The sequence below is a fragment of the Catharus ustulatus genome, chromosome 12, assembly GCF_009819885.2.
Source record: "Catharus ustulatus isolate bCatUst1 chromosome 12, bCatUst1.pri.v2, whole genome shotgun sequence".
Taxonomy (NCBI): Eukaryota; Metazoa; Chordata; class Aves; order Passeriformes; family Turdidae; genus Catharus; species Catharus ustulatus.
This window is the reverse complement of record NC_046232.1, coordinates 10,431,226-10,458,715: the sequence shown is the minus strand read 5'-3', so window position 1 is coordinate 10,458,715 and position 27,490 is coordinate 10,431,226. Positions and strand designations below refer to the sequence as shown.

The 27,490-nt window shown below is 39.4% G+C and overlaps 2 protein-coding genes across 7 annotated transcripts; one reads left to right on the top strand and one right to left on the bottom strand.

Moving 5' to 3' along the window:
* The first annotated feature begins 853 nt into the window (after positions 1-853).
* MYEF2 (myelin expression factor 2) lies at positions 854-18,207 on the top strand. Of its 6 annotated transcripts, none has more exons than XM_033070667.2 (17): positions 854-1,121; positions 5,573-5,802; positions 7,010-7,062; positions 8,318-8,325; positions 8,438-8,531; positions 9,405-9,596; positions 10,233-10,386; positions 10,783-10,832; positions 10,920-10,983; positions 11,131-11,232; positions 11,433-11,483; positions 11,559-11,627; positions 11,908-12,006; positions 14,250-14,321; positions 15,549-15,751; positions 15,862-15,913; positions 17,669-18,207. In XM_033070667.2, the coding sequence occupies exons 1-17, from the start codon at positions 922-924 to the stop codon at positions 17,830-17,832; spliced, it is 1,857 nt and encodes a 618-aa protein (XP_032926558.1). In that variant the 5' UTR covers positions 854-921; the 3' UTR covers positions 17,833-18,207. The 6 variants fall into 6 exon arrangements, with proteins under 6 accessions (XP_032926558.1, XP_032926557.1, XP_032926560.1 ...); XM_033070666.2 differs by having other exon boundaries at positions 11,559-11,630; XM_033070669.2 differs by having other exon boundaries at positions 907-1,121; positions 11,586-11,627.
* A 347-nt stretch (positions 18,208-18,554) lies between these two features.
* On the bottom strand, positions 18,555-26,883 carry SLC24A5 (solute carrier family 24 member 5). Its single transcript, XM_033070679.2, has 9 exons — positions 26,843-26,883; positions 26,469-26,648; positions 25,099-25,182; positions 24,907-25,010; positions 24,489-24,589; positions 23,438-23,721; positions 22,293-22,499; positions 19,422-19,523; positions 18,555-18,877 (listed from the first exon to the last, which is right to left on the bottom strand). Exons 2-9 carry the CDS (start codon positions 26,533-26,535, stop codon positions 18,555-18,557), a joined length of 1,272 nt encoding a protein of 423 aa, XP_032926570.1. The 5' UTR covers positions 26,536-26,648; positions 26,843-26,883.
* Positions 26,884-27,490: the final 607 nt, after the last annotated feature.

Below are 27,490 nucleotides of genomic sequence, written 5' to 3'. Positions count from 1 at the left end.
GTATTTTGTCTGAGCTGTCTCAACACAGGTTAAGGGTTGGTTTGTGTCCAAATCCTTCAGAATTTGGGAGCCTTCAGTTCACGATAAATGTAGGGATCTTCTTAATGTTGAGGGGTACTGAAATGCTTGGAAAAAGACCATACAAGATTTTTAAATCAGAAATGGTGTGGCCAGCAGGACTAGAGCAGTGATCATCCCCCTACACTCACACTGGTGAGGCTGTGTTCAGTTTTGGGCCCTTCTCAGAAAGGACATTGAGGTGCAGAAGTGTGTCCAGAGAAGGGCAGTGGACCTGATCAAGCATCTGGTTCATAAATCTTCTCAGGAGCATCTGAGGGAGCGTTCGGCCTGGAGAAAAGCAGGCTCAGGAGGGACATTATTGCTTTCTACAGCTGCTGAAAGGAGGATGCAGCCAGCTGGAAGTCGGTCTCTTCTCCCATGAAACAAGTGATAGAGTGATAGGAAATGGCCTGAACTTGCACGAGAGGAGCTCTAGGATGGATATTAGGAAAAATTTCTTCAGGGGTTGTCCATCACTAGCACAGGCTGCACGGGGGTGGAGTCACCATGGCAGGAGGGATTTAAAAGACGTTAAGATGTGGCACTTGGGGACTTGGCTTAGTGGTGTAGTTAGCAGTGCTATATTAAAGGGTGGACCTGAAGATCTCAGAGGTCTTTCCCAACCGAGCTGTTTCTGGGACGGAGCGATTCAGTGAGTCAGCGCTGCCGTGAGGCGCGCGGCGGCCATGGCGGCCCGGCAGTCCCCGCGTCGCCCCGGCAACGCACAAAGCCTCGGCGCGCGTGCCCTCCCCCGGCCGCGAGCGGCGCTCTCGCGAGACTTGGCGCGGCGCGGCGCGGCGAGGCCGAGGCGCTCGGGGCCCGTTTCAAACCGGCGGTCGCTGGGCCGCGGCCCGGCACGAGATGGCGGAGAGCGACAGGGCGGAGGCGGCCGCACCGCGCCGAGCCGAGGAGGCGGCCGGCCAGGCGCCACAGCCGCCGCCGCAGCAACAGCAGCAGCCGGCACCGCAACAACAGACGCCGCAACAGCCGCCGCAGGATGAGGAGGCGGCGGCGGCCGCGGCACCCGGTGGCGGCGCGGGCAGCGCTAACGGCGTCAAAATGTGTGTGAGGGCAAGGCCGGGAGGGTGGCGGGGGCTGCGCGGCCGGGGTGCGGCGGGAGGAGGCGGCCGGACCCCCCCGCCCCCGTGGCTCCTCCTCCGCGGGGCCGGGGCACGGCCGGGCTGGGGCCCGGGAGCGCGGGGGGGCCGCGGGCTGGGCGCGGGGCGGGCGGCGGTTCTGGGGCAGCGGCCCTGAGGGCGGCGAGACCGCCCCGCACGGCCGGGCTCCGGGCCCCGGGCTCCGCTACCCGGCGGACCGGTTCCCACGGGATACTTTCCAGGAGTGTTGTGCATCGCTTCTGGTGCCGTTTGCGTTTCCACTTCTTGCTGAAACGATGTTATTTGTAAAGCCGTTGAACTAGTCTTTGTTTACGTGAGAATGGGAAGACAGCCCTGTAGTAATTTACTTTCTAAAAACAAACCCCGCAAAGGCATGCACGAAGTTTCTTGGAAACTGGAACATTTCCATACACGGAGTATGTAAAATTGTGCCTTGTATAGTAGGTCTAAAAGGAACTTAGTATAAGGGAGCTGGAACTACCAGCTCTCTGGAACAATACCGTGAATAACTTTGTGTGCGTGGTTGTTCTTGATATCAGCCTTTGAGGGTTGTCGCTCTTTACATGAGCTAGGTTTTGGCCTCAGGTTGCTGGAATTTCAATATCTCTTCCAATCTCATTCAGATCTTGGAGGGAAAATACATTTGCAGTAGACTTAATGTTACAGTACATCAAAGCTGTTGGTGTCTGTGAAGTTTTGACATATTCTGAGCAGTCCTGCTCTGATGCTGTTGTGTTTAAAAAAATGCAGGTGGGATCATCTTCAATATAATGCTGGAGGAATAAAGATGTACTTCATGCCTTTACTTGACTCTGTAAAATTTAGTTTAGCGTAGAAACTATAAATTCCACTTTACTGTAAAATAGAATTTGTGAATTTGGTTTTTTACCCTCTAGTCTAGCCCTCAGCTTCCAAACTGCACCAATTAGAATTGAATTTTCACAGGACAGTTGTCACCCTTTTTGCCCCTTTTAGGCATATAAATTTTATTGCCTTTTGTGGTTGCTACTGTTGAGCTGAGATGTTTTCTCTGTATTCCTCCTGTCAACCATATCTTCTTTTCCCTCCAAAACCTCACAAGCAAATGAAAACATTCTACCTGGTAGAAATCACAACTTGAAGTTTGAAAGTAATGTGGATTCTTGGTAACGGAGATACAAATCTTATGCATATGTTTCTAATCTTCCCCCAAAGGGGTGTACAAAGAGTTAAGCTGTCAGTCTGTAGTGAAATGTATTACTTTCAAAACTGAGTTTTGTTAACCTGGTTTGCTTAGCATTCATTAAACTGGAGAGGAATCCTGGCTCAGTTTGCATACTTCCCTAAGTTTTTTGTATTGGGCAGTGGAACTGTTCAGCACAAAAAGCTAAAGGGATCGATGTGCTTTGGAATCACGTGTTGTGAACTTCCATTTCTGCTTGCTTGTCTTGTTATGGACACTTGCGAGGAGAGGAGTAGAATTTTGTTTTAAAAAAATCAAGTTTTAGGGCTTTCATGTTGATATATCTTGTGCTTATTATTTTTAGGCTTCTAGTTTTGCATGTGGAAAGCTTGTCTTTTGTCTTCAAAACTTCAGGGAAAATTCAAAAGCTTTTTCTTTTCCCAAAGGTAGAATTGGTCTTTAAAATCAATGAGCATATGTACTTTTTTTTAAAGAACTAGTTGCAGGCATCTTTTTTTTCCAGTCCTAGGAATGGTGATGGTTTGTGATTTCACAGGCAAATGTTAATTTAATGTATGAAATGTGTAGCTCATGCAAAAGGTAAAGATTAGAAATTACTATTGTTTTTTCCTTATGAAAATGTCAGTTCATAATTTCTGAGTCTGTCTTTTCTGTGGTCTGTAGGTGACTTAATGTGACATTATGTGATTGAAATAATTTTTAATATTCAAGGAGGAGGGTAAGAGTTGTAAAAGGATCTCTGCCTCTGGCCTGTTCACTGCCTGTGTTGGTTTTGGCAGATGAGTTTTGCAAGAAGGATTGTTTCTTTAATTAATCCTTTCTTTTCAGCAGCCTGGCTGTGATTCCCAGACCAAGTGCGGTGTCACTTTGTTTCCCAGATTTAGGAGTTTATGCCAGGCTTGTATCGTCTGTGCCTTTTACTGATTTGTACAGCCAGGTCTTGCAGAGCTTCTGGATTCCATATTTGGAGACCTGTCTCATCCTGTGCACTACATTGAGCACCAAGGGGCTGTTTCATAATCCTTTAAGCAGGAAAGAGCTTAAAAGGCTGAAGAGAATCCATTTCTCTAATCCTAAAACTTAAAGAAGAACTCAGATCTTTTTCCTGGGGGTCTCGTTGGGTAGGAGTTCTGCGTTTGCAAATGGGATTGGATTGGAAGGAACTGATCTGACTGGAAGACCTGATACTCTGCTCTTTGCCTCCTCCCTGAATTCCTCCAGTTCCTGCATTGTTCCCTTCATTTCACTTCATTACACAACCACACAGGAATTGTGTTGTCACAGGATGGTGTGAAGGAGGGATGATGCAGAGGGACGTTGGAGGATGCTTGAACCAGATAACGTGTTGTTGACTTGAGATGTTTTAAATTTTACAAATACTTGCCCCAGGGGAGTATCCATGCATTTCCCAGTTGCTAATCCACTCTTAATCCATATGTAAACACAAGGACTGTGAAGTTAATACCATATGAGTATTTCAAAATTGGGGAAAAAGTCATGGGAGAAATATGGATGTATTTGAATGTAGTCCTCCCTGAAAAGTGCCCAGGTTTGAGTAGGTAATACATTTAGCTTCATGAAAATCTCCTTGCATGTGCTTTTGAGTACAGAACTGCCACTTTCTGTTTTGTTGACTGTGCAGAGAGGTGAAAATTTGTCTGTTAATCAAAATCACTGGTTTTACCATATGTTGTGGTTGTAAAACTGAAATGCCTGGAACATTCCAAATGTCGAAATGAGATAAAAACTAAGCCTTCTAAAATGTGGGAAATATAGTAAAGATAGTGATGTAATTTAAGAAGGGGGTTCACAATCATTCACTTCTGTCAGTCCTGTAGGACATCACCTTCTAATTGTTCTAATTCAAGATGCTAATTCTGGCTTTTAAAAATACATGTTTCTGTAAAAGTACTTTTTAAGTTTCTCTTTAAGTAGACAGTGATGTGTAGTTAAAGATGCTAAGTAGCATCTGTCTTAGTGGATCACATTTGTGTGGCTTTATTCAGTGGATTCTTTCAGTTCAGCAGTTCTTTTTTTTGAAAGTAACAATTCAGGCATCTTGAACCTCTATTAGCATGCTAAATGACCTTGTGTTAGTAACAATATCAGGAGTGCTGAAGAGTTACACATATTTCTTCTAATTCTGTTAAAAGTGCATGGTCTTACTGAAGTTGAGATTTGGACTGCCTTAAAAGAGAGGGCAGTCCAAATTTTCTTGCATTTTCATCTAAAAAAATATATATTTTAAAAGGAGAATTTTGGTGCTGTTGGTGACGTTTTGAAAGACTGAGGGCCAGGCGTCTGTTTTGTTTTTAGTGGATAATACTTAGTTACTTAATTAGTTTTAGATTCCATAGCATGGCTTAATACAGCTGTTTGCTATGCATTTAGCAGGTTTTCAAATTTTAGTAGTGTTAAGCAGTGAAACTGAAAAAATATTTTTTGTTCTTAGTTGAATTTTGATTTCTGTCCAACAGTAGTCTGGCAAAAATTGCAAATAAAAATTACTTATGGGGTAGATAACACATAATTTGATATAAAAACAATTGGAATTGATTTTGATATATTTTTCCATTGAATGAAGCATCCTGAGCTGTTTCAGCTCTCAAGCTTACTGTTTGTACTTCCACTTCTGTGGTGAATATCCTGTACCTTGTCCAGGTGAGGAAGCACCAAGGCATGGATACTATAGCTGATTTTTCACTCTTTCTGTTTTGGGCTTTGTAGTAGTTTCATAGTTCCATCTTTCTGAGTCTTGCCAGACAGGATGTGCTGGCACAGGTTGCCCAGAGTTGTGGATGCCCCATCCCTAGAAGTGTTAGAAGTTGGATGGAGCCCTGAGTAAGGTGATCTGGTTAAAGGTGTCCCTGCCCATGGCAGGGGGCTTGGAATTAGGTGATCTTTAAGGTCCCTTCCAACCCAAACCATTCTAGGATTCTAAGGTTCTGTGAAATGGAATGCAAATGAATTAGCAAGATGTACTTTCTTTACTTAATATTGTAACATTTTTTTGTTCTTCTTAAAATAGTGTGTTTTGCAATTACTCCAATAGCATGAATTTATTTTTCCTAGTTTGAAAAGCAGCATTTGACATCCTGGGAATTCTAGTAGCATAAGAAATACTCAGTTATATAGGTAAGAAGTGGGATAGTCTAATGATCCAACACAAGACTAATAGTATTTTTGTTTGGATTTTTGTTTTTTAATGTAGGGATAATGATGAGGCAGGAAAAGAAGGGAAAGCACCTGTGAAAGAGAAATTCGTTGCAAAAGCGAAGGCAATCCCTTCTCTTGGAAACAAGAATAGATTCCACCCCTATGCAAAGGAGAAGAACGCAGGCTCTGGAGACAAGAAGGCTGTTAATCGCAACCGAGTTTTTATTAGCAACATCCCGTATGACATGAAATGGCAAGCTATTAAAGACCTGATGAGAGAGAAAGGTAACTTATCCTTGTAACACACTTCACACAGAAACCAGTAGGGCTTAAATGCAACCGATGTGTCCTTTGAGCCACACAGATTTGATTTGACTTTTTTTGTTTTGGCCTTTACTTGGTACATCTATCTCCCTTCCCCCTCTTTCATCTGAGACAATTGCATTGCAGGGTAGGCTGGGTAAATGAAGTGTTCACAATCTTCTGCCATTCTGGTGTGACAGTAGAGAGTACATGCATGACCTCATGAGTTCTTAAAGAGATTGTGTTTTGTCTAGTTGTAGTTTTTGTAGATTTTTTTTCCTCTAAGGGCTATTGTATTTAAGCAACACATGAAGTGTGTTAACCTGAATAATAAGGGATGTTTTTCAAAAGTTGTTTTGTATTTCTTTGGTGGAATCTGGCTGTGGCATTAACTTTGTCTGCATTGTCACTACTGCCATGACTGTTTGTCTGGAGCTTTTTATTAAAAGCTTGTTACTATTGTTGCAGTTCTGATAGAGAAATCTGACTACCCCAAAAGTGTTATTTTAAATTTGGGGTAAAATAATGATAATATATGGATTTTGTAAAAAGTTAGTTCTGTGTTTTCCTTGAAAAATTGATTCTTCAAAAGTAATGCAAAGCACACTTGGCTTTTAGGTTGTGAAAAATGCCAGACCCCCCTTCTGTAACTGCTGGTTTATCTGTTGTAAGGTGACGTGACTATTGATTGGTTGATTTACTTAAACTTCCTACTTTAGAAAGTGAGTCGCTTGCTGTGAAATATTTGATGTGTAAATTTGGTTATTATTGAAGGCAAACTTTTGATTGAAGATATTCAGGTAGAAAGTCACCTTAAAACAGGTGTTGTGATTAGGATGATAAATGTAACACTTTTCAGTGAACGTTGACGTTTCATTTGTTAGGTTAAGGGACTGTGTATATCTGAATTTGTTCACCAACTATATCATACTGGCCAAAATATGATCTGTAGTATGAATTAGGTTAAATATAGTTGTTTGTTTTTAGCTTTTGAGAATGTGGCTGCTGCATATTTCTGAAAATTAGCTAAATTATATAGCCATTGACAGGAGGTATGTTGGTCTGGTTTTGATTGTTGGTGAATAATAGGTGATTCTCTGTAGACTTGTGCACAGGGGCACAGTAAAGAAAGATACTGGTGTTTAAATGCATTGTCTCTTGGTATTTTCCCTTTGTATGTCTTATGTAGTTGGTGAGGTTACATACGTGGAGCTGTTTAAGGATGCTGAAGGAAAATCAAGGGTAAGTGCCGTGGGCAACAATCTGCTAGAGGTTTAAAAGTTCCTCAGCAGTTTTATTTTTGTATAATACCTGTACCAGTTATTGGAAAGTAAGTTTCATTTTTACACTGATTTTCATTAAGGTAGTCTTGAGGATTCTCTATTAGACGTAGTCTGACACCTTCATGCAACTCTCACTAGCTGGTTGTAAGGGACAAAGTACTTCTGTAAATGTTAACAAATGGCATTTACTTAATTCTTCTTTTTAGCCAACATCTTTGTCTTGGTACAAATCTGTTTCATGTAAAGGATGTTCATTAAATCAATCATTTTATTTAAATTTTGTCAGTGTAGTATGCTCTTCTTGGGCCAATAAGAACAAAATGTTAGCTAAGAATATACTGGGTGAAGTGCCTGATTTCACAGCTTTGCAGGATTGGTACTTTTAAATACTGGCTTAATGTATTTACTTTCTTAAAACTGAATGGATGGAGATGGTTGGTAGCCAACAGAGTGCCTGCAATGAGGCACTAATAATGAAGATTGTTAAAGCTCCTCTGATTCTTAATAATAGTCAAAAGTCTGGCCAATAGCAGCTCCAAACCTGCAGTGAGAATGTGAGAAATGCAGGTTTGAATCTTAACTGAGGTTGTATCAATTGTTGTAAATTACTTTAATACCTGTTAAAACTAAAACGTGCTGTCAGCTTTGCTATACTTAAAGAAATCCTCAACTCTTTGCTTTATTAGAAGGATGCTGGTGCAGTCAATAAGGTTATTTTCTTATAAGGCAATTTCTCAATTATGCTATAGTACTGAAGAGGTATGCAGACTGCTTTTTCATTGTAGTGGTGTATTTGATGTAGGTAGATTTGAATTTTGTAGTTAGTGGACAGCTTTTAATGACATTATGAGTGTCTTGATTGGTTTTTGGGTTATTTTCTTTCCACCCCTTCCCTCCCACCTCCTCTTCCCAATTGTCCTTACATGGATCTGTGTGGCATTTTTCCAGTTCTGGTTTGACTCAAAGAGCGTAAGAGACAATGTATTCTCTTGCATTGGAATGGTATGTATGCTGAGAAAGCAGGAGAAATTCAGATTGGCTACCACTAAAGAGCATATATTATGGATTTTGAAGCTGAAAATAACTTGTAGTTACTTAACAGTGAGCTGGGATCTTTAACTGGAATCTTCATTGCTCTTACATATGTGCTGACTGACTTCTTATTTTTTTGCTTGTTTTCTCTTTACATATGATGACAAATCTCGTGGATATAGGGTTGTGGGTAAGTTTCTTTTTTTTATGTGTGTGGAAGCACACTGCTATCCAAACATTGTATTAGTTTTGGCATGTTAAACTTTATTTTAATACTCTAAATGTTTTGATCTCTTTCTAAGTGTGGTTGAATTCAAAGATGAAGAATTTGTTAAGAAGGCATTAGACACTATGAACAAATATGATCTTAGTGGAAGACCCCTGAATATTAAAGAGGTATGTTTATTGCTACTGTTTTGAATTTGAAATAGTGAAGATACTAAAGCTCCTGTGATGACCATACAGTGTTTTGAGAATCTTTGATGTGTAATTTCCCGTTTCATTTTTTTTGAAATTTTATTAATGGGCTGAACTACCTGTTTGCTTGCACATTGTTGGATGCTATACCAACAAAGCGACAAAGTATGTAATGAAGTCAAAATAATCTAATGCTGTTATTTGTTAAAATAACTTTATTCCATGTTCTCTTACCTTGGTGTTGTCAGATCTTTTCCAATCTAAGTAATTCTATGTTTACATTGCTTACCTACTTCAAAATATGACATAGAATGAGCTAGTTATTAGACCACTACATATGTGCAGAAATGGGGCTGGAAATAGAGAAGTGCTCTCTGGAAAATGAAATAATGTCAGCATTTCTGTTGTATTGCTGTAGTTTATGTGATGGCATCTGATACAGTTCTTCCTGTCCTGTTACAATTTTAATCATGGTATTAATAAACAGTACAAAACCACCACCGAATTAAATTAATTCAGTTCTTGGAAGAAAGTGCTAGACTGACAGTCCTTTAGCTTGAAATCTTTTCTACTTGTCCATAGGCTAGGTACAGCATGTGAAGTGGCAGTGCACGCTTCCTCAACAAGTGCTTTGCCCATATGCCTCAGCCCTCATCTGAAAGGACCCACCTCTAGAGGTGAGGGAATTAGGTCTCCATGCTAATTCAGTTCATGATCCCTCTGACATGGACAAGTGTATTTCTTAGTTGATAATTTTGATGGGCTCATGCAGAATTTCAAATAGTACCATTTTGTTTGTTACCAGTCCAGTTGCTGATGGTTAAGTGGCTTTTGTTTGTGCCCACATTTCAGGATCCTGAAGGGGAACATGCTCGTAGGGCACTGCAGCGGGGAGGAGGGCAGTTTCCAGGAGGACATGGACCTGATGCTGCGCCTGGAATGATGAATTTGCCACCTTCTATTCTCAATAATCCAAACATTCCTCCTGAGGTTATCAGTAATTTGCAAGCGGGCAGGCTTGGTTCCACAATTTTTGTTGCCAATGTAAGCTTAAAACTGTGTTTTATCACTTTAATGTTTGATCTTTGTAAGCCTGTGTAGTTCAGTTTTAATATAAAGAGGAAGTTGGAAATAGTTCACAGTTAGTATATTCAGTTGAAAATGTTGGATATGTTTTCAGGTTTTGGACATGGAAAGACACATTAAACTCTTGAGACTGACACGCACTTCTAATTATTGTAGTCATCTGTTGATTCCAAAATATCTTATACATCTTTTCACTCTTTACAACTGCATTTCTTTTTTAATAAATATGTACTTCACTTTATCTTGCTAGTTACTTTAGACTACCACAATAAAGTTCCAACAAATACAGTGGTTCAAGTCGTTTATTAACACAAAAGACTACTGCATTTGTATGAGGTCTTGTGGAATTACAACTGCTCTTCTCAATAACCAACCCAATGGTAGCATGTTAATTAAAGTAAAATACATGTACATTAACAAATTGTTGACTTTTTGGACTTTGGCACAGTGTGTGTATATTACAAAATCTCAACTATTTACAATTATGAGGCATTTTGTCAATGAAGAGTTAACAGCAATGCAGAAAATCTTTTCCAAATGTAATGGCAGAACAGAGATGTGCACTGAAATCACTGATGTATTTCTGTGTTTAAGCTTGACTTCAAAGTTGGCTGGAAGAAACTGAAGGAGGTATTCAGCATTGCTGGGACTGTGAAGCGTGCAGACATCAAAGAAGATAAAGATGGCAAGAGTCGAGGAATGGGAACAGTTACCTTTGAACAAGCAATTGAAGCTGTTCAAGCAATATGTATCCTTGCTTTTGAAAAAGAATTGGTCATGTATTGATTAGTCTGTAATGGTTCTGCAACGCATAGATTTGCAAATGATGCTTGTTTGCCTTGTAGCTATGATTTAGGGACTAGAGTGTAATACTGTGCAGATTACATTTGTAATGACTGAATTTTCTACTAAATTTGAAAAGTTCCTCATGATGTTGAACAAAATTAAAATACCTGGCAGTGTGGCAATTGTGAAACTAATGTACCTAACAGCATGTATTGCATCTTCTGGTGCTTGATTGAAGATAAGGTAGGGAAAGATAAGAGTCATAGTAATTGTACAGAAATACAAGAAGTTATTACATTGATTCTTCAGAAACAGTTAAAATTGCCTTCTAAAGATTCCTTGACTTGCATTTCTTCAGCTATGTTCAATGGACAATTCCTGTTTGATAGACCCATGCATGTAAAAATGGTAAGTTGCTTTCATTTCTTCTTACTTTATATAGTCTCTCCCAAAACACTGAAAGGATCATAGCATAATATCCGTGTTTTCTATCAGGATGACAAATCAGTTCCTCATGAAGACTTCCGTGTTGTGGACAGCAAAAGCTCCCAATTACCTCGTGAGTGCACGCTCTGTTTTCTACTCCTTGCACTTAGTATATGGTGATCCATGTTTTGGCACAGTTTAGTAACACTTTTGCTTGCTGTGGTCTCTATGATACAGAGAAAGGTCTCTCTTCTGATCATGGTTTTTTTTTGTTTTTGAGGTGGTCTTGGTGGCATTGGTATGGGACTTGGACCAGGTGGACAGCCCATCAGTGCAACACAGCTGAGCATGGGTGGTGGAATGGGGAGCATGGGTCCAGGAGGTAAATCCATATTCTTCACTTTTAACTTATACAGAGCTAGTTTAAAAATTTAAAAGTTTAAAATTGTCATTTCTGTGTTGGGAAAAATATCAGACTTTTGACAAAGCAAGCTTTGCGTAGTTTGCTTTTGGGATTTTAACTCTGACTTTTTAAAAATCCATTAGGGTGTACTAAATGTTGTTTATCTTTTTGGTTTAAAGGTATGGGAATAGACGGCCCAGGATTTGGCGGAATGAGTAGAATGGGAGGCGGTACGTGCAATGAAGTTTTTTTCATTTAATATTTCTTTTAATACTGTATAGAAAACACTTTTCCTTATTTTGCAGGACTCCCTGGATTTCGTGGAATGGAAGGAATGCCTAACATGGGAGGATTTGGAGTTAACCGAATGGGAGGTAGTTGAACACCGTTCCTGTACACCTAGTAGTTTGTCAATATTTATTTATTAATAGCTCTCCATTTAGGGGTGGGTAATATAGATGAGTTCAAATGAAGTAGTTGCATGAGTGGAGGCCTAGGAACTGGCAGGAGAGTTGAGTGTGTAATAGGTGCCTCTGACTTGTGCATTAGGCTCACTTCTATTTAAACAAACAGCTGTGAAACAAGTGTTGTAGGAGCATGAACTTAGATGTAAATAACAGAATGTTCCTGTTTTTTTTGCTTTGTTCTTTACAGAAATGTTCCGTGGTGGAATGGGAGCAAACATGGAAAGAGAATTTGGTCGTGGGGACATGGCATTGAACCGTGGTTTTGGAGAGTCTTTTGGAAGGATGGGTATGGTAACTGTTATATTTTCCTTGACATAGTACTGGAGGAATTTTGCTAGAAGAGGGGGAGACCTGGTTTCATTTGGTCATCTTCTGTGCCTTCTCCCCCTGTCATTACTGTCAGGATCTAATCTGAGTGTTCATTACAGTTGCCACTTAAGACAGAGGTTCAACAGGTATGGAGGGCTTTTTCCCCCTCTGTAAAATATAAATGGAATAAACTATTTGAGGAAAGCATGTACCTTCATGCTGTTTATTCTGGGGTGTATTCAATCTTTGGGGTGTAGGAGTATTTGCTTCTGATAATCCTGAACAAGCTGTCCATGTACAGCCTTTGTAACTTCCATAAGCCTGTTTTGCAAATGCATGGTATAATACTGTTTTTACTGCAGATCAGGTAGCATTGGACAGAAGTGTTGAATTTTGGTGCCCTCAGTTTTCATCTTGCCTTCTGAGCTCATATAGCTCAGTATGGTATTTATTGACCTCTTCTGTAACTGAGCCAGCATTATTGTGTTTATTGCTGATGTCTTGTTTGCGGTGGGGTTGGGTCAAATGAGTTACTCTTCCATCTTCAGGGGCATGGAAGAGCTCAACAGTAGAGCCTGCTTGCCCTTTGTTACTATGCTGTTACCTGGATGAATCACAGAATTCCTTAGGTTGGAAAAGATCACAGAGTCCTACCTTTAACCAACACTGTCAAGTCCACCACTAAACCACGTCGCCAAGAGCCACATGTACATGTCTTTTAAATCCTTTCAGGATTGGTGACTCCACCACTTCGTTGGTCAGCCTGTTTGTATGATTGACAACTCTTCCTGTGAAACATTTTTTCCTAATACCCAATCTAAACCTGCCTGGTTCTATTGCTTGTTACTTAGTAGAAGAGAGTGACCCCCATATCTCTGCAACCTGCTTTCAGGTAGTTACAGAGACCAGAAAGGTCCTTCCTGAGTCTCCTTCTGTCCAGGCTAAGCACCCCAAATCCCTCAGCCATTCTTCACAAGGCTTGTGCTCCAGAGCCTTGATCAGCGCTGTTGCCCTTTTCTGGACACACTCCAGCACCTCTGTGTCCTCCTTGTTGTAAGGGGCCCAAAACTGAACACAAAATAGGAGACAGCTGTTCTTCCTCTTCCCTGTTTCTTGTACTTTTCCATTCCCTTAATTCACCTCCTTGAAAGAGAACTGCTAAGAGCATAAGGTTTGTGTGGTCTAAAAGTTGCTTTATTAATTAATTTATTTAATTAAAAAAATATTCGTTCAGGCAAGTCATAGCAAAGGGTAACTGTTGTGTGCTTCTCTTCAATACTGATAATTGTCTAGAAGTGATAAGAACATAATAAACTCATCCGTTGAGCTAGTCTTAATGCCTTGGAATGAATGTTTTAGAAATCACATGTATGCTTTCAGTCTGGCTACTTGCATAAACATCTGGTGCCTGAGTGAAAATGCAAGGCCACTTCAGTTATAAATGTTTCTGCAAGCAGTAGGCTTCTGAGTCTTCTGGTAACATGTTGTTTTAGAAATTCGTGAGCATGGCCACTGTGAGAAACTGATGTTGGGTGTCTTTCATTCAGTAGATCCAGCAGGCTGCAATTTACAATCTGTCAGTGATCTGACCATTTGAGTACTGTCCTGAGAACCAGTATTAGAGATTTCCAGCCTAACCTTAAATAATAGAAGGAAATTGTGGGGACTTTTAATAGATACTGTGTTTGATCAGCGAAGGCCCGTATGTACTCCTGTTACAATATTTAGGTTAATGGTATCTTAAAAAGAAATACTGTGAAGGCGTTTGGTTTTAGTAACCTCGAAAGCAAGGAAGGTGTCTTTGATTGGGCTATAGTATCAGAGTGGAATTGAGGATGTTTGATTTGCAGCAGAATGGTTGACTTTTTATACTATCAAGTTCATATGAGATGAAGTCTTGGGTTTTGAGGTTGTTCTTCCCAATGTAGAAAATGGCCCATTTAGTTTTACCATGTTTGTGCTGCTGGCAGGCTGTCAGAGGGCAGAAAAGCTAGAAAGAAATCAAGAGTAGCTTAAATCCTGTAGTAGAAAAGGAGAAACTAATTTTACTTACTAGATTTTCCTATGTAGTTTGTATAGTAAAGGCACACGTTAAAGTGCCCTTATAGAAAAATATTGCCAGGTAAGGTTGAGATCAGTGCACTTCATTAGCGTGTGCTTTGTTTTTTTCACTAACTGGTGGTTTCAGCGTATGTCACTTCAATATTTTTCTCTGTTTAGGTGGTGCAATGATTGGTGTTTTTGCAGGAGGAATGGGAGCACCTAGCATGGGCCCAGTAAGATCTGGAATGAGTAGGTTAACTTGTTTCAATAGAACCTAAATGCATAGGCAATGTAATAACACCTTGTACACCTACTTGTATCAGGGGAGCTTGCTGTAGTGTAGTGTCTTGCTGTTGATGGAAGTAGAACTCTGTTGCATGTGACAAGTCTAAGAGTTTTCTAAGTTGTTTTGTTGAGGTAAAAGTTCAGAGGAAAATTAGTTAATACAGTCTTTCCCTTAATCTTAGATTTGGAGTGGTTTCAACTTCTAGTTTGGAGGGAGAACTGAATAAACTAAATTTGTGTTTCAGAAAAAAAGACAGGCAGAGTTATTTGAGTAAACTTCATGAAGCTGAACCTCAGTAATCTGTCATTGAAAGGAAAAATCAGCCTTGAATTTCAGAATATCACCCAGTTTAATTTTGTGCAAAGCTCCAATACTGAGTTTGTATTGCAGCAACTCTCTGAGTTCCTCAGGCTAGAGCAGATGAGAAACTAAAATCCTGCTAGTGCCAATCTTAGAAGGCATAAGGCTTAAAGAGAGGGTCCCTCATTAATGATCTTGATAGTTTTACTGTACATTAATTTTTAATTATGAATACAGAAATATTATAGTATTTGAATGTTATTGCTTTTAGTTCCTTATATAAAATCAGTATGTTCTATGTATGTACTTTTTATTTGGGTTTAAACCATGACACATAGGAAAGTTCTTGCTCTTTACAGTACTTGCGGTAAATTCTGTTCTCGGCAAAAGAAAAAAAAAGCCTTCTCTAGAAGATTCTGTAATTAGGTGTGGGTATGGTTGCATTAAGTAAAGCTGAATATAAATGCAGGAAGCCAAATATTTTTAAAATAGTGTATCTGGTCAACTTACCTGTATCGAAGTATTGCCACAGTTATTCATTTGATCTTTTTGGTAAAGGGTATAATTTTTATTAATTTAACAAGACAGACTTTAAATCTGAATTCTTGTGTTCAACATTTTGCTACATTAGATGGTATGACTAATAGCTTGATGCAGTTTGGTTTTACTATTATTTTAGAACTGACACTCTGTATCTTATAATACTTGGTCTTAAAATACTAGCCATGCTCCTTGATAAATCACTGTGCATGTATAAGTGACAGTTTATATTACAGCAGTTTTAATAAAGTTCTTCTCCTGACACAAGAACTTTATTTTATACCAAATACTTGTGTGTTTATTACTAAAAGGAGATTTTATTTTATCCTCCCATTTTTTTCTCTGTGTAGGTGGTGGAATGGGTGGTATGAACAACATGGCTGGAGGAATGGGGATGGATCGGATGGGTTCCGGTTTTGATCGAATGGGACCGGCCATGGGTGGAGGCCTGGACAGGAACATGGACATCGATCGAGGATTTGTGCCTGGCCCAATGGGAAGTGGCATGAGAGAGAGATTAGGCTCTAAAGGCAACCAGATATTTGTGAGAAATGTAAGTAATTCAATATATAGAAACCACAAGCTTATTTTGTGTGTATGCTTGATTACATGCTCTTATTCTCAATGTAATATTTTGTTATCAATAATACTTTTTTATTCTAGCTTCCTTTTGACTTGACCTGGCAGAAGCTAAAGGAGAAATTCAGTCAATGTGGTATGTATATGAACCTTGCTCATATCCATGGACTTTGTGTTACGTGGTGTTTATTAGATAACAACAGGAAGACTGTTGTCTGACTCTTCTTCAGAGTCTGCATAGCTTAATCTTTCTTATTTCACCCAGCTTTCATGAGCTATATAAACAATTTTTAGGCATGACAGAACACAAGATCAAGGTACACTGTGGGCTGTGTTGGCTCTGAGTGCTCACTTGCTATAAACTTTAACCTATTCCATGAATAAAATTACTCTGTGAAATTTTTCTTTTTTTGACACATTCCCTGGCCAGTAAAAGTGTATAATGTAGTGTTTCCTATGAGATAAATATGTGCAGGAGCCTGGGTCTGTCCAGGTCATGCATTACTTCAGAAATGGTGCAGCATCAAATCAGAGTTAGTAATTTTGCCAGTGTAGCATTACAGGTTTTCTTATACATATAGATGATCCTGATGAGCATATTTGCAGGCTGTAGTGTTCCCCTTTATCTTAAGAAATAAAGAAAGAAAGCATCAAAAATTGTTTTTATCTAATACTGAAATTTGGTAATTTCACAGAAATAAGTGAAAAGTAAAGCTTGGGTGTAGAAATAAATGACATGTTTTTCATGTCATAAAAATGTGAAAGCACATTTTTAGAACAGAGAGCTTTAACTGAATCACAGGATGTCTTCTTATTTTGGATAGACAGAAAAGATAAATAATTTAAAACATACTGCTGATGCCTAAGACAGCATTTTACAACTGTTTACAGATTTGGTATAAATTAGACCTCACATTTCAACTATGAAAAAATTATAAGCTGTTGATGGGTTTTTTTTGTAGATGGAGAATATAGCACAACAGGCAACACGGTCTTTCTTTTACTAAGTCTTAACCTCCTGTGCAACTTTCAGACAGTTCAGAATTATTTTTCATTATCTCTGAACTAATGGATGTAGTAATTATGTTCAATTGCTTTTAAGAATTATAAGCAACAGATTGTGTTCGTGTCAGAATCATAAGGAAATACAAAGACTGTTTCCCTGTGTTCAATTTCTTTCAGTGAAAGGCTAGTCTTATATTTAAAAATAAAAGGCTTTGTATTTCAGGGAAAAGTTTTTTTTTCTAGTGACATTCAGGGGCTCAGGAAGGTGTGCTACAACATACCATAAGCAAAAACTCATTAGCTCCAGGGAACTAAACATTCTAAGAGGTACCAAGACATCTTTATAAAAATGTTTATTTGTGAGTTGAGTGTCCAACCTCAAGGAAGCTCAGCAGGAATTGGATAATGCATGCAACTTTTCCACCACTCCCAACCTGGGAGCTTTATTGTTCTAAAGGTTTTAATTTTGCTCTGCAGCTTCTTAACGAAATTGCCTGGTTGTGACTATTGCTTGGTATGTGTTTGTGATGAAGGTGGTGGACTGAATTAAGCTACAGTTCAGTTAATGCCTATTAATACTCACACTTCTGTCAGTATGAAGCACAAACCTTTCCCTGAGTCTTATAAGGCACTCTGTTTCAAACTTGAGATCAAATATGGCATAATTTAGGAAAGATTCAAGATAGCAGATCTGGATTTGGATTCTTTCCTGCTGTTTTGTCGTGCCACCTTGCCTGAATGAGTGAATGCACCATCAGTCTGAAAGTGCCAATTTAATATGTTCCCCCAGATTATACTTAGAAATGTTTTTTTATCACTTCTGAGTTCTTTAAGTTGTTAGTACACTGAGGACTTGAAATAACCGCTGTTTAACTTATTTATTCAGGTCATGTAATGTTTGCAGAAATAAAAATGGAGAATGGAAAATCAAAGGGCTGTGGAACAGTCAGATTTGACTCACCAGAATCTGCTGAAAAGGCCTGTAGGATAATGAACGGCATAAAAATCAGTGGCAGAGAAATTGATGTCCGCTTGGATCGCAATGCATAATTTAAAACTGTGTGTTCAGGAACATTCCTATGTCTGTTTAGCTTCTCTATCTTAGTAAGTCATTTTTAGTAACATTGTATGCTTACAAAAGCTGTAAAAAGGAACTTTTAAATCCCACCAGCCTTTAACAGTATAGTGTTTAATATACTGTGATTCTTGTTAACTGAATCTTACTATGTTTGGTTTTTAAAGACAATTTGCCTGATTTTTGTTGTTTTTTTAGAGGCACTGAGCACCTGCAGGTCCCTATAGACTGTGGATTCTTTGGATGCTCAGTGCCTTTGGAAAATTAGGCCAAGTGTCTCTAGTCATTCAGTTTAAATGAATGGTTATACTGTTTTTAATAAAATAAGCCATTTTCTCTGTTAATCTCCAGATTGCATAGTGGGATTTATTTAGTGTTTTCTGATTTTTTTTTTTTTCCCTCCAGTGTGTCTCAACATTGTAATGTAAAAAGTAGATGTCTTTTTCAGAATTTTGGTTTTATATGTGCATTGTAGTCATACTGTAATTCTTGACTCTAAAAGAAAGGGCTCCAATTAGGCTGTGATGTTTTTGTTCTACTAAATATTACTTTAATGACATGACTTAGTTCTGTATATAAGATTTAGAGCCCAATGGGAGTTTGGAGTTGGTTTTTTTAATTTTATTTTGACTAAATGAAGAAACTGATTGTTTTCTCCTGCTTTTATTTTTTTCATCAGCATAATCACTGATTAAAACTAGTTACCACAGACCCTTGTAGGATTGTTTCCTATGATGCCAAGTTCATATAAAATTGATAATACAGTAAATACTAAGTACAGGACAAGACAAATTGTTCCCAATTTTTTATCTATTTTCCAGCCATTCAGGTGAACTGCCAGAAAAATAAAACCAACAGAACAGATAAGAGAAATGGCTGTGTATGTCAGACCACTGCTGTTCACTTCTATGGGTCCTGATGTATTTATGAAGGCAGTTTTTATAAACCAGGGTATTCCCAAACAGAGCATATCAAATACATTGGATCCTACAATGTTAGACATAGCCATGTCTCCATTTCCTGTAAAAGAAGAAATATAAATAAGTTGGCTTAATTGTATTGCATGAAATTGCCAAACTGTTTTGGAGGAACAGACTGCCAGCCCTCAGTTTCTCACAGAGCACCCTTTTCAGATTTTGCATTGGAAGAACTATAGTCACGATTCTACAGAACATGGGTACCACAACCATAAAAAGTCTCCCTAAATCACCAGCATCTGCACAGTTGCACTTAAAATTAAGCTAGACAGGCTATTATAAAGCCCAGTTAAGTTTAAAATACTGAGACCTACAGTTGTGTTATACAGTAAAACTGTCATACTTAATCAACAACAAACCAATCTAGAATACTTCTCTGAGATACTCTGAGAAGTTTTTAAATGTCTGAGCCACAGCTTTTTCAGGTAAGCTATTTATTCATTTTTAGTAAATTTAAGCTCTAGAATCCGGAGCATGGATTTTGTGGTTACACCTTGAATTTATCAAAATGTTGATTAGAATTCTTTCTTTTTGTAGTACGTTTTAAACACATCCATTGGCATGAGCCTAAATACTAAAATCTTTACCTTTTCGAGCAACCAGCACACTTGCAACTGTGTCTGGTACACTTGTTCCTGCTGCAAGTAATGTGAGACCCATGACTGACTCTGGGATTCCCAGCGTTTCACCTGCAGTTGAGAAATAAGGGTAGAAAATGCAAGTGTGGTTTTAGTTAGGGTTCATCCAAAGAAAGTGCTCTGGACTTTGTTTGCTGGAGAAAGAAATCAGTAATCATACAGTAATTTCAAATGGAATGTGTCAGCTAACTTAACTACATGTGAAGTGACTGAACCACAAAGCAGTTAAAGCAAAGAGGAATAACAAATACCCTTGTTCTTCAAGTCTGCAGTGGTCAAGACAATAGTAATTATGATTTTTTTCTTGCAGATCAAGTAGAAGTTTAATTATCTGACAAATTACTACTCTTTCCCCTCAACTACTAGAAAATACTATAGTGTCTCTTACAGTTTTGGGCATCTCCTTGTTAGTGTTCAAAAATCTCATGAAGCAATAACTCTTATAATCTTTCTTTTTAATCCCCTCAGGGGGAGGGGAAAAAGCACATGAATTTTCTTGGGGAGGACAGTCATTGAGATATGAGAATACTGTCTCAACTACATGCCTTTAACCATTTCACTCCAATTAGAAAGTGACTTGGAAGAATCAACATGCAGAATTTTTATATGACTTGTAAGTACAAGTAACCCCATAGAAGTGTAAGTTCCTTTAGGGAAATACTTGTTTGAATTTTAAAAAAAAGTTTTAAACTGTTATTAGAAGGTCAGCTTATTTTTCCCTAATCTCTATTTTTCTTATCCCCAAATGTCCTTAACCATATTAATTTCTAACTTAAAATGCAGGGATTCTTCAAAACTGTTCTAGCAGTTGAACCATTCAGAAGCATCATTATGCTGAAGTATTTGATACCTCTAGTCAAGCTGTGAAGTAATTAATTTTTCTTAAACTTTTGTTCACTAAAATGTATCTTAATTTTTTTAAATGTTGAAATCTGAGTTCTTACTTGAAATACTTTGACACATTTAATAAGAGCAATTTCATTTAAATAAGAGGCAGTATGCTAAGCTAGGTCAGCAAAGCTTGTCTATTACTTACCAGCTTAGTCTAGAGCAGCCCCATAAATTTATGTTTGAAATTGTTTGTTGGTTTCAGAAGGACTAACATGATCCTGTTGCAGAATTTGTACTCTTTTTATCCTTCCATCACTTCTAATAGATTTGTAGGATGAGGGACCAACAAATCAGCTTTTTAAACCATCCAGGCTGGAAAATAATGGTTCAAACCAAGGTGAAATATGAATGAACCAGCCTTATGTACCCAACATTATTTTCTAGCCCTCTGAAGGTTATAAGACAGAATATAAACTCAGGAGAAACTAATTTTTCTTTTTAGAAGACAGATTTATCTTCTATTTAATGTGTAGTGGATTATTTTTTTTTTCTGGCAACTGACCATCAAGACAGAATAGTCTTTATTTTTCTAGGCTTTTGCTAATTTTGTGTATGAGTAGTGATGTGTTGCTATAAGTAGTTAAATTTTCTTTGCCAGCAACATAAAAATGTTCTAAGTTAGGTTTGTTGTTGACCATCCCAGTTTAGTGCCCAGCTATGATACCTTTGTGACATTCTGATAGGGCTGATTATGCAATGATAGAACCTTTGAGTCAACCTTCATGAGAGCCTGAACTTGAATATACTGTGTGCTTAACTTGTAGTGTTTTAACATGTAAATAGACTATAATTTACCTAGAAGTAGTGGGCCAAAGACCCCAGTACTACCTGTGATGACTCTTGAAAGTGAATCTGAACACTCTCTGAATCTCCACTGTACCTACTTTCATATGAATTAATGCTTTGTCTTGTAGAACAGCAATAATGTTGACTTGAATCCTGTTTCAAAGGTTTCTAGCATCCAGATGGTGAATCCTTGCTCTTTAGGTCCAAGTGGAAAATTATTTAACCAAGGGGTTTACAGGGTGGGTATAATATCCAGTGATCTACTAGTAATTTCTCAAGGGTTTTCTGAATGTGTAGGTCTGTTTCTGCACTGAACAAGGAGTTATTCATATCGGAACTAGAAGAATACTTGAGTAGGATTAGTGAGCTATAATGTGAAAATGGCAAGCTTTGAAAAATTTCTCTAGAGTTTTAGTTTTGTTTTCTGCTTGTTCTTAAAATTAAAAACTGGATGTCTTTCAAGCTGACTGGAGAAAAAATGAAATGAAGAGACCTTTAATACCTCAAAGTATTTTAGGAGATTTTTTACATCCAAGTTCATACCCCTTCTTTCACTTAAATGCAATCTGTTTGCTGCCCTGCTTTTTTTAAGAGGTCCGCATATACACTCCAAGAATGTTTAATAAACACATTTGAGAAGTTTTTTGGCAGTTAATTTAATGCCAAACCTCTTACTGTAATGTTTGTGAAAAACACAGGTGTAGAAATTACAGATTTTTTCCAAAAACTTTGACCTGTAATTCCAGTCTTGGTGGATTTCATGTTTGTCAGCCTTCAGCGTGACAAGTTTATTGCTGTGTGTTTAATTGTTTTGCTTAATGAAGCAGTTTAGTGAAACTCTGTTTTTAAAAAAAGACTGGGGTTTTTGTAGCTACATAAAGTTCTAATTCATGTGATGGCAAGCAGTGTGAAGCAGTGAAGCAGCTAAACTCTAAAGTGTTGGATTATTGGACAGAAGAGGGTGGCAAACTAAGCAGTCAAACATAAGTTTCTGGTTTTATTGTTTTTGGGGGTTTTTTTTGTTTTTTTTTTACATCAACGTCTGGGTTGCTGAACTGACTTTAAAGGGAGACCTCACAGGGAAACCTCACAACTTTTTCAGTGATCCTTGACTGGTATAGCAACACCACTTTTGGTACCTACCTGCTATTGTTACCATCCATACAAGAACATAAGTTATTGCAGAAATCCATGCTGCTGAAATTAAAAATGTCACCATGAACCAGTTCCTCCAAAACTGTCTTCTGCAATCTGGTATAGTTAAATAGAGTAGTGTGATAATAGGAAGGGATAACACCCACAAAATTCTCTTCATATCTGCTTCAGGCATGGTGAAGACATTCGGATGATCTGTTAAAGAAAAAGCAAATTTAAATTGTAGCATTAAGTTTGAATCCACAGCATACAGTATATTACTGTCCTCTACTTGTGAGAATACTGGAAAAAGGTGAAAAATACTTCTTTCTCAAGTTTCAGCTGTAGTATTACCCACTACCTACATCTCTCTGGACAAAATTCTGAAATTAGATGACTTCTGGGGAGATTCTGCTTGTACACAAGAAAACTTTTATTCACAGTGAGAACAATCACTAGTAAAATAGTCTCCCCAGGAAGTGGTGATTCCCCAATATTGGACACTTCTAAGATTCAGCTGAACAGGTGCTGCCCCATCTGGGACCATGCTTTTGCCAGGAAAGATTGGACCAGGTGATCCTTGAGATCCCTTTTGAACCTGGTATTCTATGATTAAAATGTTTTTTATTACAGCACCAGGGGAGAACTAAGGTGGATGAAAATGGAATTTCTTGATAAGGGTTTACCCATAACATTTACCAAGAGTAAGTACCAACTGCTGCTTTTTGCCTAAGAGCAACCACCACCTGTTGCCACATCTCAGCTATCCCTTACTTTGATATTATGCATATTTTGGGCTGTGAACCTGCCACTATAAGGAAATCGTGTATATTAGTACAGTACCCATGTGGCTTTCAGGTGACAGTGCATTTTACAGGCAGAGTTGCTGAAAAGTTTCAAACACAAGGACAGAAGTTCTACGTGAATTATTCTATGTGACAAATGAGCAACTATCCTTGCACTCCTTTAGTAACTAACTTCATATGAAAACCATTACTCTGATTTTGCTCAGTGTTATATTCCAGGTTAGAATAATGATCTGCTTAAATACTAGGCTGGAGTTGTTTTATGAGCAAAATCTTAATACTGTCTGACAATCTGCTCTTGATGAGAATTGATGCAGACAGGTGTGTGGAGTGCTGTAATACCTATACCTGCAGATATTTCATCCAGCCCATGTAAGCTTGTTGAAAGTTGAGAGTAGTCCAGCTCATCTTGAAAAATTCCACTGTCTGTTCTCGACTGTTGACGAATTAGAGGTCCACTCTCATCCCTCCATCCAACCAGTGGCTGCTGCTCTGCATTCTCTTCCATAGCTTTTGTAAAACATGTACAGCAGGGACTGAACTTTTTCATGAGGTATTGGTTGATTTTAATGTCAAAACATAGTACCAGAATGTAACACCCATATATCAGTAATAGGGATGCACTTTCATACCTAGAATGAAAAACAAATTTTATATAACATGTAGTATAAAAGAACCCAATTGTTGGCATAAGGAGAGAGAGAAAAAAAATTGCATGAATAGCAAAAGGAGAACACACAAAAGCATCTATTTGCAATTGTATGGCTACTGTCATGGAAGTTTGTGAGTGTCCCCATGTCTTTCAGCAGTTTGATTAACTCCCCTCCCCTGCAGAATCTTGTGTATTGTATAGCTGCATGTTTTTTCAGGGGATCTTAAATGATTGAACATTTTCCTGATGTTTGCAAAATATTGAGTCTTCATGTGATGCTTGAATTATAAACTTCAAGAGACTTAATGCTGGACCTGACTGTCTTGTTGAAGTAACAGGAGTTTCAGTGTTGATGGAGGAGTTAAAACATCAGAAACTCATGATCTCCTTTTGGCATACAAATGTTTTTTCTGAACAATGCTGCTATGAAAGGAAAGGCTCAAAAGGAGTAAATGCTGAACACTAATTGCGATGTCAGAACAGTTGTGATAGAAATTGTGAAGTCTGTACAGACAAATTTATGCAGATCAAACTTCATAAATATGCAGAGTTTGAATGTTTAGGTAATAATCTTTGCAAGCATTGTGACCTTTTAAGTTTTTTAAAGCCAACAGGATGTTTATTTCTGTTAGTGAATGGCAGTTCAGGCTACTTGAAGTTTGGGGCTTGGGGATTTTAGTTTGTTTTTCAAAACAGTGTCTCACAAATCTCCAGTCAAGAGGAATTCAACACTACTTGTGCTCTTACCAGTAAATTCTGTTGTCAGATATCATCGCAAGGACCGCTGCTGCACTGATGGTGTATGCCAGACAGTCTCTGAACAGCGGCCAACAGGACAGCCTCGAAACCTGCAGATCAGTCATGTACTTTCCTTAAACCTCTCTGTAATACTTTCACTAAGTGCTGTAAATGCTGCATCAATATGTTGTTTCTATATTATGTAAAAATTAAAGATTCTTAGGAATGACTTAAGTATGATATTTAACAAGTTAGTGTTTTTAAAAACTTTCATAGCAAGTTATCTTAAAACTGATTACATGCTGGTTTTGCTACTAAATAATAAACTTGGCAGTTGTCATAGTAAGTCTGTCTTGGCTTTTGTTGGCAAATGAGAAAGGATACCTGTTTGGTGCTTAGGAGCGCAGCTATCAAAGTGGATACATACCACACTGGAAAACAGCCCACAAGCTGCAGAAATACCAAGAAGATTATATATTGCTGATCCAAGGATGGTGCTGACCCCGATATCTCCCTTTGTCACGAAAGCTCCTGGAAGGAAAATGGCTCTCTGGTATCTTTCAGTCTGGCATGCAAGGAAAAGAATTCTAATTACAAGGAGTCAAAGCACATCTCTTACCTAGAAAAGCAGTGACAAGCTCTGGAGCAGAGCTTCCAGCAGCCATAAAAGTTGCTCCAGCAACATCCTGTGAGAGGCCAAGGCCTGAGGATAGAACAAAATAATTGCTTAAAAAAATTGATACTTCCATAGCCTGCACCCTTTACTCTCATTACTATATAATGCTAACTACTACTATAGTTTAATAGAATAAAGTTTATTTTCATACAGTCAATGCATTTATAGGAGATTCATAAAATAATAGATTGAAGATTATCCTGATCTATTGGGCTAGTTTAATTCTAACTTCATTACAGAAATTAATTTAAGTATCTTGTAAAACTAGCATTTGTATGCAGGATTTAACTATGTTTCCTGTTGGTAATAATTGTGGGGAAATTCCATGGACTGTAGTGTGATCTTGTTATATGATCCATATCAAGTCTGTCTATCTTCCTGTGTCTTCACTTACCAGTAATGTTAGTTAAATTCAAACCAGTGCTGTGATCTTAAAATCAAATTTTCATTTTGTATAGACAGTATAAGAGTCTGTGTCTTGCTTAAGAGAAACAAGATTTTTTTTTTCTGGCAAATTGACTTCCTGAAATGTAACTCACTCTGTGGATCAAGTCCTGCACTCAAAGTACTGGGACGTATGGCTGACCATGGCAAAAGTCTGACAAATGCTTATATATCATCAGTGAACTAAACACCAGCTCTTAATGCAGTGTTTAAGCTTACATGTGCTGTAAATGTTCTGATTTGGAGAGAGTTTTCCAGTTCAGGGATGAGTTTCCCTAGGGAATTTTGTTAATTCTTGGCAGTGAAAAGCTGAACTCCCTGCCAAAGCCAATCTCTTTACTTCAGTGGTCTGCTGAATCCAGGGGAATTGTTGCAGGTTGATTAAATTTCTTAGAACTGTGTTAACCATAGAATTCTGCTACCTCCTGTGTCATACCTTTAATATGTGAGCAGTAGCTCATCCTTGTTCACTTCTTTCAGAAAAAAAAACCTAGAAAGAGTTTTGGTTCCATACATTGCCATCCCTCCTTTTTCTTTCTTTTTCTTTTACTAGTAGTTAACCTGTACATAGTACTGTGCAATCCAAAGTTACATCATCAGTTTAGTTAATACTGAGGATTCCTAAGATTTTCCTCCAGGCAGAAAGAAAGCAAATATTAAATTAATATCTGTGCAGTGTAATCAGTAGGTTTTTTCAATAAAATATTGATCCTGTGTACCAAATTAAATATTGTAGGGACACATCTGTTCATGGAAAATGAAACTTTCAGTTTTCTTTTAGAGCACTCTAACTTTGAAGCTTTTTAGAAGAGAAAGTTTTATGCCAAGCTGCTCAGTTTTCCAGGAAGAAAGATCAGGATGTCACTTACATTCACTGATGATCTCTAGGGAAGGTAGGAAGTAATCATCACACACAATGGACACGGCCAAAAACATGTACAGTATGATTATGAAGTAGATAACGATTCCTCCATCCTTCCTCTCCTGAGGTGTGAAAAATCCTTCAGGAAACTCCGATGAAGACGAGAGGACGCAACGCGTCCCGTTTTCTGAAAATTGAGGGCAAAAGTGTTACACCTTCCCATTCCTCAGGCCGCGGGACGTCTGGGGCTTCGAGCTGCGGCGGATTCCGCTCTCCAGCCCAGCAAGGACCGCTGCAGCGATGCCCCCGGAGCGCCGCACACCTGCGGCGGGGCCCGCGGGAGCCCCCCGGTGTCCCGGTCCCCTCACGGTCCCCCCGTACCCGCGGGGTCCCGGGGCCGCTGCGCCCGCGCTCCCCAGGCCGCGAGCGCCGCCAGCACCACCAGCGCCGCGCGCCGCCGCGCGCCCGCCCGCATCGCCCGGCCCGCTCCGAGCGCGGGCGGCTCCTCCGAGAACGGGCAGCTCCTCCGAGCGCGGGCAGCGGCTCCTCTGAGAGCGGGCAGCGGCTCCTCCGAGCGCGGGCAGCGGCTCCTCTGAGAGCGGGCAGCTCCTCCGAGAGCGCGATACGCGGCGAGGGGCGCAGGCGGTGGCGAGGGGTGCGAGCGTCACGTGGAGCCGCGCCCTCCCCTCCCTCCTCCACCGCGCCTCAGGGACCCACCCCCACTGCTCAGGGTCCCACCGGCTCCCCAATCCCACCGCCCCTCAGGGACCCGCCCCCACTGCACAGGGTCCCACCGGCTCCCCAAATCCCACCGCCCCTCAGGGACCCGCCCCCACCGCTCAGGGTCCCACCGGCTCCCCAATCCCACCGCCCCTCAGGGACCCGCCCCCACCGCTCAGGGTCCCACCGGCTCCCCAAATCCCACCGCCCTCAGAGACCCGCCCCCACCGCTCAGGGTCCCACCGGCTCCCCAATCCCACCGCCCCTCAGGGACCCGCCCCCACCGCTCAGGGTCCCACCGGCTCCCCA

Coding starts and splice junctions, on each gene's coding strand:
- MYEF2 (XM_033070666.2), top strand. CDS start 922: ATGGCGGAGAGCGACAGGGCGGAGGCGGCCGCACCGCGCCGAGCCGAG. Junction 9,597..10,232: donor CCACAATTTTTGTTGCCAAT/GTAAGCTTAAAA, acceptor TCTGTGTTTAAG/CTTGACTTCAAAGTTGGCTG. Junction 11,233..11,432: donor GGGGAGCATGGGTCCAGGAG/GTAAATCCATAT, acceptor TTTGGTTTAAAG/GTATGGGAATAGACGGCCCA.
- SLC24A5 (XM_033070679.2), bottom strand. CDS start 26,535: ATGTTTTTGGCCGTGTCCATTGTGTGTGATGATTACTTCCTACCTTCC. Junction 25,011..25,098: donor GCTTGTCACTGCTTTTCTAG/GTAAGAGATGTG, acceptor TTTTCCTTCCAG/GAGCTTTCGTGACAAAGGGA. Junction 22,500..23,437: donor GCTGGATGAAATATCTGCAG/GTATAGGTATTA, acceptor TTTCTTTAACAG/ATCATCCGAATGTCTTCACC.